General features: G+C 45.5%; 8 protein-coding genes across 8 annotated transcripts; 4 read left to right on the top strand and 4 right to left on the bottom strand.

The window, feature by feature from the left end:
- Positions 1 to 561: 561 nt before the first annotated feature.
- Positions 562 to 1,015, bottom strand: N7455_004114 (uncharacterized protein; the record flags this gene model as incomplete). The annotated part of the gene is given in 3 exon segments (XM_065604688.1): positions 562 to 594; positions 605 to 814; positions 884 to 1,015. The coding sequence occupies 3 exon segments, from the start codon at positions 1,013 to 1,015 to the stop codon at positions 562 to 564; spliced, it is 375 nt and encodes a 124-aa protein (XP_065461588.1).
- Positions 1,016 to 1,030: 15 nt separating this feature from the next.
- N7455_004115 (Carboxylyase-like protein) lies at positions 1,031 to 1,536 on the bottom strand (the record flags this gene model as incomplete). Its single annotated transcript, XM_065604689.1, has 2 exons — positions 1,031 to 1,372; positions 1,405 to 1,536. 2 exons carry the CDS (start codon positions 1,534 to 1,536, stop codon positions 1,031 to 1,033), a joined length of 474 nt encoding a protein of 157 aa, XP_065461589.1.
- A 758-nt stretch (positions 1,537 to 2,294) lies between these two features.
- Positions 2,295 to 2,897, top strand: N7455_004116 (UbiX family flavin prenyltransferase; the record flags this gene model as incomplete). The annotated part of the gene is made up of 1 exon (XM_040960175.2): positions 2,295 to 2,897. One exon carries the CDS (start codon positions 2,295 to 2,297, stop codon positions 2,895 to 2,897), a length of 603 nt encoding a protein of 200 aa, XP_040809419.2.
- Positions 2,898 to 4,186: 1,289 nt separating this feature from the next.
- Positions 4,187 to 5,291, top strand: N7455_004117 (SMP-30/gluconolactonase/LRE family protein; the record flags this gene model as incomplete). Its single annotated transcript, XM_040960164.2, has 2 exons — positions 4,187 to 4,908; positions 4,985 to 5,291. The coding sequence occupies 2 exons, from the start codon at positions 4,187 to 4,189 to the stop codon at positions 5,289 to 5,291; spliced, it is 1,029 nt and encodes a 342-aa protein (XP_040809389.2).
- A 1,369-nt stretch (positions 5,292 to 6,660) lies between these two features.
- N7455_004118 (uncharacterized protein) lies at positions 6,661 to 7,423 on the bottom strand (the record flags this gene model as incomplete). The annotated part of the gene is made up of 2 exons (XM_040960130.2): positions 6,661 to 7,289; positions 7,396 to 7,423. 2 exons carry the CDS (start codon positions 7,421 to 7,423, stop codon positions 6,661 to 6,663), a joined length of 657 nt encoding a protein of 218 aa, XP_040809392.2.
- Positions 7,424 to 8,338: 915 nt separating this feature from the next.
- N7455_004119 (uncharacterized protein) lies at positions 8,339 to 8,878 on the bottom strand (the record flags this gene model as incomplete). The annotated part of the gene is made up of 1 exon (XM_040960162.2): positions 8,339 to 8,878. The coding sequence occupies one exon, from the start codon at positions 8,876 to 8,878 to the stop codon at positions 8,339 to 8,341; it is 540 nt and encodes a 179-aa protein (XP_040809408.2).
- Positions 8,879 to 11,700: 2,822 nt separating this feature from the next.
- N7455_004120 (uncharacterized protein) lies at positions 11,701 to 12,983 on the top strand (the record flags this gene model as incomplete). The annotated part of the gene is made up of 2 exons (XM_040960196.2): positions 11,701 to 11,896; positions 11,959 to 12,983. The coding sequence occupies 2 exons, from the start codon at positions 11,701 to 11,703 to the stop codon at positions 12,981 to 12,983; spliced, it is 1,221 nt and encodes a 406-aa protein (XP_040809353.2).
- A 485-nt stretch (positions 12,984 to 13,468) lies between these two features.
- N7455_004121 (ankyrin repeat domain-containing protein) lies at positions 13,469 to 14,680 on the top strand (the record flags this gene model as incomplete). The annotated part of the gene is made up of 2 exons (XM_065604690.1): positions 13,469 to 13,711; positions 13,766 to 14,680. The coding sequence occupies 2 exons, from the start codon at positions 13,469 to 13,471 to the stop codon at positions 14,678 to 14,680; spliced, it is 1,158 nt and encodes a 385-aa protein (XP_065461590.1).
- Positions 14,681 to 14,953: the final 273 nt, after the last annotated feature.

Consider the following 14,953-nt stretch of genomic DNA (forward strand, 5'->3'; position numbering starts at 1 on the left):
CATTGAGTTCGTGGAATTTGGTTAATGTATTCTATTGACTTCACCAAACACAGGATTTGATTCAACGTAGTCATACAAATGTAAAATATAGAAATCTGTGCAAGACCGCGATATAATATCATCGACAGGTTACTTGATCAGTGTGCGATACAAATTATTTAAAGGCAAGGTTCTCCGTACCCTTCCAGCTTCATTCCGCATCTGCATTGAAAACGTTTCTAAGAAATTCCAGATCCGAATCAATAACAAAACCCCCTGGATGCGCGAGGTAATGCGCCGGTGTAGTCGGATGTGAAAAGGTCGTCGAAGTATTCTGAGAGCATACTGGAAGCCGCTGTGTTGCTTGAATGCCATCGATCCGAGGCTGTATGTAAACTTCATCAGCCATGGTGAATTTCAAAAGATATATTGGCTGACTGTAGCTTTGCAAGATTGATGGTTTTATAAGTGGCCAGCGTAATTGCATTAAGCTGTTGCCACCGATCCTAAAGGGAACACGTAACTTACTCAAAGTATCCAAGATGAGGACAAGCTGCGAAAGGTATTCAATGCATCGTGCTATTACTCAATTTCCGGAATCAAGTCGGCGAAGCGCTAAAATTACCTTCTCAATATAACCCCTGGACTTATCCACCGTGTCCCATGTTGAAGGACTGTCATCTCGGTTTTTCCAAGCTACTACCATGCAGCCAACTATTACCAATGCGGCATTGAATGCTAGAATACTATCAGCATTTGTCTTCATATCAAAAGCATACGGCGATTGAAGACCCTCGTTCACAAATTTAGGGAGTGGCATACCACTAGCCACGCCCTTGCAAATTTTCAAATGTTAGCGTATGGCGCTGACATAAAATATAAAAAAGAGTAGAATAGAACTTACGGCTGCTGGCGGAACGCCAAGAGCGCAAGCCCAGGGTGTGTCCTTTCCCTGAGCCTTCCACATCGCCCAGATGACCCCAATGTCCTGCTTCACGTCCACGAGGCCGGTCAATTGCCGTTTACCGATCACCATGCAACGAGTGATAGCCTAGTTCACCCATTTCCCATCCGGAGTTTGAACACTGTGTAGCCCGTATGTGAGGAAATATTTGCCTCCGTCCTTTGCGTGATTCTGTGGAATTGGAAGCTTGAGAAGGTCAACTTCATCACCAGAGATCTTGTGCTCCTTGAGCGGTGCATCATCAACGAGAACAGATGGAATTGGGTCGGTTCGTTTGTAGGCTAGGAGCTTCTGGATGATGTTATGTCCAGTTGCGTTGGAAGGAAGCCCAATAGACTTCGTGAAACGAGCGTATCTAGTTGCTCGATCAGATCGGACACCCACTGGAGCACCGAGGATACGGAAGAGACCTTCTGGGCCGTCTTTCCCCTTGGGATTGTTGATGAGCGGCATTGGACTACCTGTTTCGTATGCACGGCGAGCTCGAGATGGGGAACCACTTCCGGATCAATTTCCACAACATCTCTCTCCGCCTTACATTCTTCAAGGAATGTGCGCAGGGATGATGCGGCAGAGAGCTTTCCTGTAGACATGTTTCAATGCTTGAGTTCCGGGAATGACAGAGAGGTCGATGACAGCAAATGCTTTGTTCCTAAGGTGTCTTCAAGTAGTTCTTGGAAGTCGAGTCAGTAGAGTTGGTTTTTGGTTCATCTTGGTTAAGGCCCAGCTAAATATATTCGTTCTTCAGCTTCTCTGATTCTGCGATGTATGGCGTAAACTATCCCCGGGGAGATAGGGATATCGTAGGGTTCGCTAAGCCGCGGCATACCAATCATATTCCCAACATCCTATCATCTAAGTATCATGCCAGAAGCAGCCGTGCATAACCACACTATGGCCACATCATTATTTTCTGTGGCCCCGAAATCCTGTTTTGAACTCCAGATCTCATCATATATCCCCGGCCGATCTATCCGTGGTAATTTGATTATTACTTCCCGACGGCAGCAGGCCATGATCAGTGGTCCATCGCACCGGCCCGATAGGCCGATGATGTCCCCGTAGACCCAATTACTAATGCAGTTTCCGCATTGTGAGAAATGTCCCACACCCGGGCAGCAATTGCCAAGCTAAAGATAACCACCACTATAGTTTCAAGCAGGACAAATGACTCTAATAGCTCCGATAAGACAACGAAGGAAGATGCGGGCTTATTTAAATGAAAGGGATCCCTTCTCGACCCTAGCCATCGCTTCCATAACTACTAGCACCAAAACATAGTATTGTTCTATTTCATTTCTCATTCCTCCGATAGCTTCGAATACACTCTCCTGATACTCGCAATCCGACAATGTCCGTCAGTCAGCCCCAAGCAATCGAGCCACGAAAGCAGATTGTGGTAGCAATTACAGGCGCTACCGGAGCACCACTGGCAATCAATTTACTTGTCGCCCTTCGCAATCTTCACGTCGAAACCCACCTGATCATATCCAAATGGGCCGAAGCAACCATCAAATACGAAACAGACTATCATCCTGCCAACGTGAAGGCTCTCGCTGATCACGTCTATAATATCAGTGACATGGCAGCTCCCATATCCAGTGGGTGGTTCCACACAGATGGAATGATCATCGTGCCTTGCAGTATGAAGACTCTTGCAGCGATCAATTCCGGGTTCTGCGATGATTTGATTTCTCGGACCGCAAATGTGACGCTGAAAGAGAGGCGCAAATTGGTCATAGTGACCAGAGAAACGCAATTGAGCGACATTCATCTGCGAAATATGTTGTCTGTGTCACGGAGTGGAGCGATAATATTTCCACCTGTGCAAGCATTTTACATTCGACCTTCGTCGGTGGAAGATCTGGTCAGTCAGAGTGTGGGGAGAATGCTGGATATGTTCAACCTCGATGCGGGAAATTTTGAACGATGGAACGGGTGGGAAAAGGAGTAATAATGTAAAGCCAGTCAGAAGATACCACCGAGCCCATGTCGCCGTCGTGTTAAAACTCAATCAACTGCTGTTTTGGGGGACTTGACTTTGTTAGGCTGAAAACTAAAACTCTTAGCATGAATCGCGATACTGTACGACTGCACGCATAGCAGCGCTACATACATGATCTCAAAGAGCGGTCGTGTAGCATTTGTATGATGGTTGTATTTCATAGATAGTCCCTTTTGCGGCCTGGCTCGGTGATCCAAGAGCTGTCGGGGGCATCGTGGTCTACCATAGTCCCGTGAAGTCGATGAAACTTACCCCTGGTACAAAGACTTATAGAACTCAGAGTTCAAACCCCCTTTTGTAGGTGGGAATTGATGCCAGAATGCCTTATTTAGAACCGCTTTTTACAACTATACAGTGTATGGTAAATTTATTAATCCTACAGCTGTCAAAAATGAAGCTTTTGGCCCCATACAAATGAATCCATCTTCATTTTCTTGAGTGGTTGACATATATTAAAAATGAAACTTTTGATCATATACAAATCGAGAGATCTCTGTATTTTTTTGCATGGTGGGAAGACCATCATTTTTGGACTTGCAAAATCCCCTAGGAATATGGAGATGTATCAATTTATATATCAAAAGGTTTGTTTTTAATACATGTCAACTAATCAAAAAAAAAATGGAGGTATATTCATTTTTGACACTTGCAAAACACCCAGACAAAATAGAGATACCGGGGTTTGTATGGGATCAGAAGCTTCATTTTTAGATTTGTAAACGCGACCAGAATCACCTACAACATAGGCAGTGAGCCCTGTGTAGTAGTAATTCTGGTAACTTAATTTTTCTGCCTTCAGGCACCAAGCCACCTACAAAAGGAGGTTTGAACCCTGAGTCCTCCAAGTCATTGTACCCCGGGGATATAGCCAGCAAACCGAGAAGATTAAATATATCCCGGTCAACAATCATGCATGATAACTTAAAATAGTGGATCTATAAGGTGAATTCTCGGCGAAATTCCTACCGCCAAGCCATTATTTAACCCCACCTTCTACCCGTCCACGGGTGGACTGGAGGTGGACTGGAGGGGCTTGCCCACCTGGGCAGGTGGTAAGGTTATCCATCTGCAGGAAGTGGATCCATGGATCCATGGATTCACTGTTTGCTGACATCATCTCAGTCAATAAATCTAAGCCACTCTCAATCCAACCTTAAATAAGGTCGCGGGTCCCCCCCCCCCTGATGAAGATCTCCGAGACACTTCTACCATCCCTACGACAGAAAGTCAAACGCACGATGACCACCTCTCTCACACACGCTGCCTCCCCGGCCAGTACCTCCATTCCATCTGCATTCACCGTGTATGACAATGGCTTTTATAACATCCTCGGCTCAGCCCCGAAGCTGGAGGTCATCTTGGAGAACAATGACCTTCCCTTCGCCCACGAGGCAAGCGTCTATGTCCCAACAACAGATGAACTGTTCGTGTCCAGCAACATGTTCACTGACCCAGTCACCAATGAAACGACCATCAAGATCTCGAAGGTGAACGTGACCGCAAACCCCGTCACAGCCGAGATCCTCAACTCGACCATCCCCATGCCCAATGGCGGCGTAAACCACGATGGTGGTATCCTTTGGACCAATCAAGGCACCATGAACACCACAGGTGGTCTATGGCAGATGTCCGCACAATCGCCGAACAAGGCCGAGTTCATCGTGGGAGGCTTCTACGGCCGCCAGTTCAATTCCCTTAACGACGTTGTTGTCGCCGGGGACGGCTCCTTCTGGTTCACGGATCCCATCTATGGCTGGCTCCAGGGTATTCGGCCGAAGCCCAAGCTGCCGGCTCAGGTTTACCGGTATGATCCTGTTACCAAAGCTGTGCGCGTTATTGCGGATGGACTCGCTCGGCCTAATGGAATTTCTTTCTCGCCTGATGAGAAGACCGTGTATATTTCCGATACTGCCGAGACAATCGGTGATGGGACTACTGATGTGCTGAAGCCTGCCACTATGTAAGTTGAGCTCTGGAATGGTTTTCACCTATGCATGAATGAGATGCGATGGGGAATTTTGACTAACATGGTCTAGCTATGCTTTCGATGTGTCCACCATCAACGGACAGCCTTTCTTAACTAACCGTCGGGTCTTTGCCATGCCTAGTGATGGTATTCCTGATGGTCTCAAGGTTGATCAGTACGGTAATGTGTACGCTGGCTGCGGTGACGGTGTCAATGTCTGGTCGTCTGGCGGTGTCTTACTGGGAAAGATTTTGGTCAACGGTGGCTCTTCAAACTTCTCTTTCGGCAAGAAAGGGCAATTGTACATTCTCAACGAGCACAAGCTCTACCGTGCGCAGTTGAATAGCACTCTGCGCAGCACTCTTTGGAACAACTAAAGAAGCACGGAAGTGTATAGGTCAGTGACAATGTGAAGTCTGCACACTTCTCTTATAGGGGCTATGTATTATACTATGTATTATGCTATTGTTACATGCTATATTGCCTATGAAATTCTAAAATTGATACGCGTCAAGCCACTTCTATCCTCGTACGCTCACTATTCATCCTTTATAATTTTATTTTACTACTACACTTCTCCTTCGAACTTTCACAAAGCACTAGTTTCTGCAGTAAGAGAGCGATTTCCCAACTAAAGCTGGAAATCATCAAAATTCCAAATCATACCAAAAAGGGTCAAAAAAGATTTGGTTATCGAAAGCGAAGTCACAAAAAAGATCTTCCGGAAACGGCATTTGCCCAATGCTGTGCGCTGCTATGTCAGGTTGTTCGTTGGGGTCTTGCTGTTGGTCACCTTCTGTTTCTCGAATTAGCTTAACATCAATCAATACCAAGGATGGATCTCTTACCCGACAGAGCGGTCAACAACTTTGATCAAATCGTCTCCATGCTACCGGCACATCGCCCTGCTACTTTGCTGTGGTCTTTCGGGCGCTCAACAACAGCCTGGCACTTATCCCACAATATCTTCAATGTTGTGATCCGGGGACCTTGAGACGGAAATCTTGGAGCTCTGCGTCAATTTTTGTAATGCATTCAATCTGGCGCAATCTCTCGATTCGTCCTTTATCAACCGAGTAGTCTCTGGACTTTTCTCGGTATTATTGTAGAGTGTGTTTGGTGTCTTTAGAAGAAGGTCATACACCCTATGAGGCTGAGTCCTGCGACAATCGGTTTTTACCCGCACGCCAACCAATATATTTCTCTACATTCAACTATGCATTTTACCACACCAATATAGTAAATATATATTAATTTTAACATTTAAAGATAGGGAATTGGCCAAAGAAATCAATGCATTTAATGTTTAGTGTAGTAACCCTTTGCTTTGCGCGTAGTAAGCAATCAATCTCCTAGGTACAGAGCGGATCAAGTTGTCTTTAATCAAGTGCATCCTATACAGCGTATAGCTCTTTTAAAATACTCCTACTCTATCTTAATCATACCTATTTCTACTAATTAGGGGTATAGTTTAAATAATTTAACCTTTGATAGCCACCAACAGGGATTAATAGGGCTTAGGTCGGGTAAATATAGAGGCAAGTCCTCGACGTATACCTTATGGCCTTTTAACCACTCTCTCATAATACTACTGGTATATATACAGGCGTTATCTTATATAGATTAGTAAGATATTCTTTTTAAGGAAAAAATTAATTTGAGACATCGCGTTTTGGGGGGGGGGGGGGGGGAATAACCCGCCCTAAAAAGGGTAGAGTTTGTCGCGGGGCTTAGAACTTCAGAGTCTCAATACTTACCATGTACGCCGATATAATGATTTCGAAGCTTGTCACTGCGTGAGAAGGTGCGGATGCAGCCAGTTACACAATGAGGTATTTGAGGATAGAGAGGCTTCGAAGATGTTTTGGCATCGACGGAGGGACGCTCTAGGTCGGGGAAACAAGGCTTCGCTATTGTGGTATGGGGAAGGACCTCATCAGAAGCGATAATCTGCTGCGCTATGGGTTTGTTTGGCGGCATGTCATGGAATATGCCAGACCGTGTCGTCGAGCTGGACATGGGTGTCGTCTGAATTGAGTTTGTCTGGGGCAGGCAGGCAATGCCTCGGACGTGGGAATCATTGGCAAAACATCCCACGATTTTTGATGCCTTCTCAAACAGGGCATTCTTTTCAGGTTTCAATTGCTCAACATAACCCGTTAGGATTTTCGAGAAGTGCATGCGGATTAAAAGGGTAAAATACGAGGAAATTGATTCAGCTTTCGTACATGAAGCTTCTGCAACAACAGTCATTGTTAACGCCCGTCGTGTCTGTAGATAGATCTTGATGTCAACCAAAGATTCTTTCAACTCTTCCAGGGGTACTAGTTGTCCGTGGTCCCCACAGAGAATAAATATGAGAGTTCCTTTTTCATCTGTGAAAATTCAGTAATAGTGCGAGGTAGAGAACTGCTTTTGACTTTCTCACCTGTGAAAATTCAGTAACAGTGCGAGGTAGAGAACTGCTTTTGACTTTCTCACCTGTGATATTCCATATCATTGCAGCCATTTTTTTTTCTCCCACTGCCAAAGTTCACTGTTCCAGTATACTTCGTTAAGATTTTGGAAAATGTATTCGTAAAGCTTCATCAGAGATTTAGGATACTTGAACGTTGACATGTGCATTGGGGAAGATAAGTTTGTAATTATCTTTTCAATAAAATAACCCAAATCGTAGTGTCATTATAGCTTTGTAATCTGGCGCATAAAACCTACATCTCATGAATTGTTCCATCACCGATTTGTACCGAGCCAATGATAACCTGAATCCGGTAGCGCACCGTTCCTGGGGCTCATAGAAATGATGTCGCTTTATAATCACGAAAGGGTTTGAAAAGTAAGGAAACGCGATTGTATTTTCATGATCAAGTATCTGTAACGATGTGTTAGCAGCGACTTGGCCGTTTGTGCCGGTAATGTTGTGGTGACAGAGGGATTGGACCGGATATTGTCTCTGGTGGAAATATATATTGAACACCAGAATGTTAAGGTAAGTCTCCACGAACATCTACCTATGCCTCTTGACGGCGTTGATCTACCCAGTCTGGGTCCTGGGTCGGGTCCGGGTTGCCTAGCCTCGACCCAGACCCGGTTGGGTCGTGCGGAAGTCTATATGAATGGGCGCGCGGAACGTATACAACTTGAGTAATCTTTATTTATAGCTGAGGACTATCCAATAGCTAAACTAAGGTAATTACTGTGATATATGTAGTTCTGTGGTGATCACTTTGGTCACGTATACCAGTGATCGTGGTGATCGTAGTGATCATGGTGATCCTTGGAGAACTCTGATATGGTCTCCAACAGGATGACCCGTCCTTCCATTACAGGGTAGTCATAACCAGAGCGACAACATGCCGTGTCACCGCCTGGTCTATTCTTGCGTCGTGATACCCGTGCCATTGGAAAGGGGGCGAGTAACACTTTATTCCAGCCAACATGGCTCTCCAACTTTTGGAATCCAGTCCGTCTGAACAATCATCAAATTCACTGCCTCATCACCCACATTGGTGGCATTGTGTCCAATAGCACCAGCATATTCTCCACTTGAGATGGCAGTAGCGAATTGATCCTCTCCGAGGGCCACCTCCCCTGGTCCCATTGTGGCCATGCTGCCATCTGTCATATGAATCGTCCAGCTTCCGCTTAGTGGAACGATGAACTGAACCTTGGGATTCTCGTGCCACCCTGTGGACCATCCTGCAGGTTGCACGGTGAACGTGATATCGGTGGTAAAGTTGGTGTTTGAATAAGTGCCGTTGGAGAAAGTTGAGCCGATTTTGTCAAGGTATTGCGGACTTTCGCCCGTCGATAGCAGTTGAAGTTGTAAGTCGGTGAAGTTGCATTGGGAGACATGAGGCACACCGGTCGTGCCGGCCCACATATGGTAGTAGGGTATGGTCTGGGCTGCGATTGGGGTCGCGAGGGATAGCACAAATGTGAGGGCAGTGCTGGCTGAATGCATTTTTGGAGATTGCTACGGTATTGAGGATACCACAGAGAGGAGCTTTCGAAAAATGTTATAGAGTCACGCTAGAACAAGCTCTCGACAAGCTGAAGTCGCCCTTTTATAATAGCGTGTCTCTTGATATACATTCCCTTGACCTTTAGTCTATCTCCTGATCCCCGATGATATCGCCGAAGGGAAAAGGCAAGTATTGCTCCGTCTCTCCGTCTCACTGTTTTGGTGCTACGTCTCCTTCCTATTTGGGGCGAAAAAGATATATCATCAAATTCTATCCGTAAAGTTAACACAACTTAATCTGGCGCTCTGTCGACTTCTATATACTTACATAGAACATATATTATATGTTCATCGTAGGATAAAGTGTCTTACCCGTAATCTTTTTGACAGAGCCTCATACTATTCATGACGGACACTGGCTATGTATGTTAGCTACGCACATTATGATAAGATCAAAAGCCTCTAAGGCAGAAAGATACTATATCCACTAAAAGGAAACTGATCGTATAAAAGTTTTGGAGACTCGACTTTTTCGCTAACAGTAGGCCATTCGGTTAGATTGGTAATAACGATATAGTATCAGCCCTTATAGGTATTAGCGGCCGGCTCGGGTAATGTCCGATCGGCAAGTATTTCCTTAGAATCGCAATCGAATCACTATATGGATATGATAGGCCTCGTATTTGTTATAACCCCGAAACTCTATATCAGTTACCTAATTATAATAGAAAAATACGAATCGGCGGTAATATCCTACAACATACGGAGTAAGTCCGAGATCGATATCGGAAATTATTTGATAGGATTACTTATTGATTAATTGGTGACGTATTCGGTAAGCGAGTAGCCACCGAGCATTTATTGAAATCCGATATATTGCCTTTTCAAGAGAAATGGAGTTTCATTAACTTTGTAACCCAAAATCCGGAATCTTTCGGTCTAAGGAAACTCCGAATTAAATGCGCATTTCTATGTATGACATGGGGTTTCTAGGAATGTATTCCTTATTATAAAAGGCCTTAGCCTTATGGATAGATTACTCTACTGCGTTATACATATATAAACGCATGCAAAACTTAATACTATATAGAAAATGTCCAAAAGCAGACAGAATGGTGTTACATTCGGCACTTCGCTACTAGCGAATTCCTATCTCGCTCACTGTATCCTCAAGGGAGTAAGTCTGAAAATTATACCGATAGATGAAGCAAGGCAAAATCTTGTGGATCAAAGTTTGTGGGACAGATTGTGATGTTGACACTCGACCAGCTGACACATTCCTACATCAAAAGATATAAAGACAACCTGAGCCATCTGCCCCAACTCTTATTTGTCCCAGTAATTATTTTATAAACAACTCAACGATCTCTTTCTCTTCTGTAGAATTAAGGCCACTATCTTCTTCCTTGTTCTTGTGAATGGAGCCATGGTAATGGCGATCCCGGCAATCGAGTTGAATAACAAAGCTCCTCCCTCTGCAAGTGGATGCTATCCATTGTGTATTGAAATATATCGGGCGTATCAAATGATTTATTGACAATCCTATAGCGCAGACCCTGACTGTGGTGTTGCCAGCACCTTCTGCCAGTGTAGAGATGGTAAGATCTCTATAACTCTCCTGGAAAATTACCAATTTGAACGACACATACTCATATGCGCAATAGGATGCTTTTATCTCTTCAACCGCGCTACCGGAAACTGTGGCCCTCCGTGGGGTTATGTTGGTGACTCGGTGAGATCACTTCCAGGATATCGTTGCAGGAAATAAACGGGTGATGTCAAGTCCCTCAATCTTAAAGTGGTAATCCGTCAATAATATGACGAGAAGTAATATTACGCTACTATTGAATTGGGTTACGTTATGTAGTAGATATTGTTGATGTATCTTATGGAGCAGTCTCAATATCCTGATTCTTGAACAATGAATGCTTGATGAACTATGGTCTTTTCATCCACCTCCATTGGTTCGGAGTACGTCGCCGGAGTAAACTTTATCCATTTTTGCCCCATCAGTACAAAATACTAGTTGCCTCTTGGCTTAGAAACCCATCACTTAGTTCACTTAGTTAAATAGACTAATACTGCGTGCCTTCGAGCCAAGTTTTCTCTAGATTCTAGATTTAGACGGCAAAAAGAAAGATCAAGATAGATCACGACGGCTGCATGATTCGAACATGCGCCCACGAATGGAATTGATTTCGAGCTAGAGATGAGGGTTAGTAAGAATTTTTGGGGTATATTATGCAAGAGAAACGTACTCAATCGCCTTAACCACTCGGCCAAACCGCCTTGTTGATAAATAGGTTATTTTGTTAACAAAGACTATTTGTCGCGTTAACTAGTGGCAGAGAAGAGTGATACCAGCTGTGAATTTTATTTATAGACACATATGAAAGGTTCGAGGGTAATTGATAGTGATGTTACTGTTTTATTGTTACAGACACACTATTCACAAATTACCCATTGAGAGCACCCTTTGAGAGCCAACCCGCAGAGATCTTCAGGGTAGCGGGCGCGTAGAGGTAGCCACACACCAATCAACAACGCTCTGACGTGGCTATATACAGTATACAGGTGCCAAGAGGTTGATATTTCAATGTCAGCCGTTATATCCAATGATTAGTCGCAATAACCTAAGTGGCCTTTGTATGTGGCTTTGCGCCAGCCCCCAGAATTCCCTATCCATCGGACCCAGAGAAGCCTTATTTCCTCAGATTTTCCCCGGCACACCTTCAATTCGTATTCTCACTCGCACCCAAGGGGTCTTCATCGCATTTCTGTTATTTTTATACAATTTACCTACCTACCCCGAGTTAGACATTATGGCGCCCTTGCTCGCTACCTTAATACCCCGCGACTCTCGATTCAATCCAGCTACAACCTCGAATGAATTCAGGGATCAATGGGTCCACCCAGGCGATATTTTTAGTGTCCTACTCATTCTGGGCGGTGATGTCGTCGCTCGCGCTTTAGCGCAACTCGCAGATGGTGGACTAACGCCTTTCACATTCTCATTTGGTATTGCGCCTCTATACTCTATTCCGACCCTATTTATATGCTAACTCAACATACTCAAACAGGATGGGTCGCTTATTCCGTCTCCGCGCTTGTCTCTGCCGTTGGCGAAAACAAGCTTATGCCACAGAGCCCAGATTGCCAATGCAAAGTCATCAACGGCAAGAATGGGCATATAAGAAACAATTCGAGCTGGGTTATAGGCAGAATTGTGCGCGATTTTGAGATATGGAGCGACCTTGCGACCAAGAAAAAGACTAGAGACCTCTTGGTCACAAAGTGGATCGAGATGAAAGCCCGAGATACTGATGCACAGAAGCCAACAAGAGCTGGCCTTGTCGTTACTATCTATAAGCCAAGTGACAAAAGTCCCGCTGGTGTAGCAAAGCGCGATATGGTCTACTGGAGTGGCTTGCTTGTCTTGGTAGTTCAGCTGGGAATCGCAGCTATACCCTGTGGACTGTTTGGCGATTGGGGTATTTTGTTAATCACAGTATGTGGTAATGCGCTTGCCATTGCAACGGGCCTTCTCCCACAATGGAAGAAGGAAAAGTGGGCATGTCGGATTAAGTCTAAGGAGACCTATGTCCTTACTAGAGGCAATGGCGCCCAACATGCTATCGTCATCCTAGGTAATAAACATGGCTTGAATCTTGAAGATTTAGCATCGGGGCAGAGCAACATTGATGCCTCTACTAATAATCTTACCCGAATTATTCTTCTAATACTCTCGACTCTTTGGGTTCTTTTTCTTATCGCCGCATCGGGTCTAAAGACGAACACTTGGTTTCTTCTTGGCATTGGTGCTATTGGCATTGTTCAGAATGTTTTCGTTGCTGGATGGAATCGGCGACCAGAAAATTTCGGCATCCCTCTTGATTTCGTGGATGTCTTCGGCCAAACGAAAGTGATGGAAACACTGCAGGGCGTTGAAAAAAGCTATCAGTATGTAGGTCAGAGCATGCTGCAAGAGTTTTTCCCTGGAAAGCTTCGTCCAGACGAAGAAAAAGAGTGGGAACAGATCGATAAATCCCATGAAGCTAGAAGGCTCCAAGCCCAACAGCAGCAAGCTCAATCCCCTCAAGCTTAGCAGTCTCAAAGCCGAGGAGCGTCAGGCTGAAATCTTATTCTAAAACTATCCCGAACATATACGGGCGCGCTCAAGACAGCCATGTAACTTTGGAGAGCGTGGACGATCTTGTTCAAACGCTGATTATGGGCTGTATTTGTCATTTTTAAAGTCATTCTTAGATACCTAGGCTGTTAAGTGGAAGTGAGCGCCAATATACGTGTTTACTGATTATTTGCTGTTAGATCAATAGGACCGACGAGACTCAGCATTGTGAATTATCTTGTTCTTTTCGAATTGATACGCAATACTGACTTCTACTTGACAAACGTGCCAATGTCGAAGCGAAGGATAATAAGATTGGCTGGACTCCGCTACATTGCGCAGCTGATCATGGGGACCTGGAGTTAGTCGAACTTCTGATCCATCGTGGCGCGGCAGTCAACGCGCAAGATGATCGAGTCAATTGGACACCCCTTCATCTCGCGGCGATAAGCGGGCACAAAATGGTCGTCGAACTTTTGCTCAAAAGGAGCGCCGACAGCACGCCTAAAGACAAGTGCAATTGGACGCCTCGACAATTCGCGGAAATAAATGGGCATGTCGGGGTACTTAAGCTGCTGGATAGCAAAGATAGCAAGAGCGCTGACGCCATCTCTGCAAACAATGACCGTTGGACACCACTGCACTGTAATGCGATCAACAACAAACCCGGAATAGTCAAGGTCTTGGTCGGTGATGGCGCTGAGGTCTAGTATACCGATAAAGGTCAGAGTTGGACACCACTGCTATTTGCTATAGAGAACGAGCTCGGAACCACGATCCAGCGACTACTCAAAGTGGGAGCTTCTGTCAATTCCATGGTAGATAAGCATAATACGCTGCTGCACTGGGCCGCAAAGCACGGGAACAAGGTGGCCACGCGGCTACTACTTGACGCGGGCGCTGATAAGAATGCTATAAGCAAGGATATGACACCTCTAGGCTACACCGCTGAGATGACACCACTGGGCTACGCCGCCAAGGGTGGGCACAAGGCCATCGTACGGCAGCTACTTGACGCGGGCGCTGATACGGAAATCGGAAATGTGCTACACCAAGCCGTCCTGGGGAGGCACACAGCCGTCTTGAAGCAGCTCCTCGACGCGCGCCCCTATATTGCCTACGTGAAGAAGAGACTGCATAGTACGTTAAAGAGCGATCCACTACACCTCGCCGTTGATTATGGATCCGCGGCAGCCGCAGGACTACTCATCGATGCCGGCGCTCCAGTAGACGCTCTCAATGAATTGAGACAAACGCCGCTACACAGAGCAGCTTTTTTGAACAAAAGCATAACCACACGGCTATTACTCGACGCGGGTGCCGATAAGGATGCTACTAATTCTTGGTCGGGAACTCCACTGCACGACGCCGCTGAGCACGAACACAAAGCGGTCTTACGGCTACTCCTCGACGCGAATGCTAAAAAGGAGGATAAAGATCGACTGTATGGTCGGACGCCGCTACACTTCGCCGCTCAGTGGGGAAAAACGGAGGCCGTACGGCTATTACTTGATGCGGGCGCCATTCGGGAAGCTGAATCCAGTGAACTCAAGACACCACTAGACTACGCCGTCGAGGGTGGGCATGAGGCGACTGCCCAGCTGCTTAGAGAGCATTGTGCCTGTAGTGGTGCTGAAGCGCGTATTTGGAGTTGGTATGGGAGTGTGAATTAACTAACACAAGGCTATATTCGACCGGAGAACCAGTTATATACAGCGATTTCTAAAAACAGTGCCCTCCCCAGACCAGACACTCTCACACTTTGTTTATCGGCCCGTACCCGAAACAAGCTGAGCCCTTATTGGGACAAGTGGTAAAGTATTGTCCACTTGTAGATCAGTTCAATTTACGGGCTAGCTGGCTTTCGCCAGCGTTGTATCTAGAACATAGTAAGAATTCAGTGCACAGACATAAACGAACAAGGAAGCGAAGCTTTGTTTGCCCAT

This window comes from Penicillium solitum (assembly GCF_028829755.1).
Source record: "Penicillium solitum strain IBT 25940 chromosome Unknown utg000003l_segment0_segment0, whole genome shotgun sequence".
Lineage (NCBI taxonomy): Eukaryota > Fungi > Ascomycota > Eurotiomycetes > Eurotiales > Aspergillaceae > Penicillium > Penicillium solitum.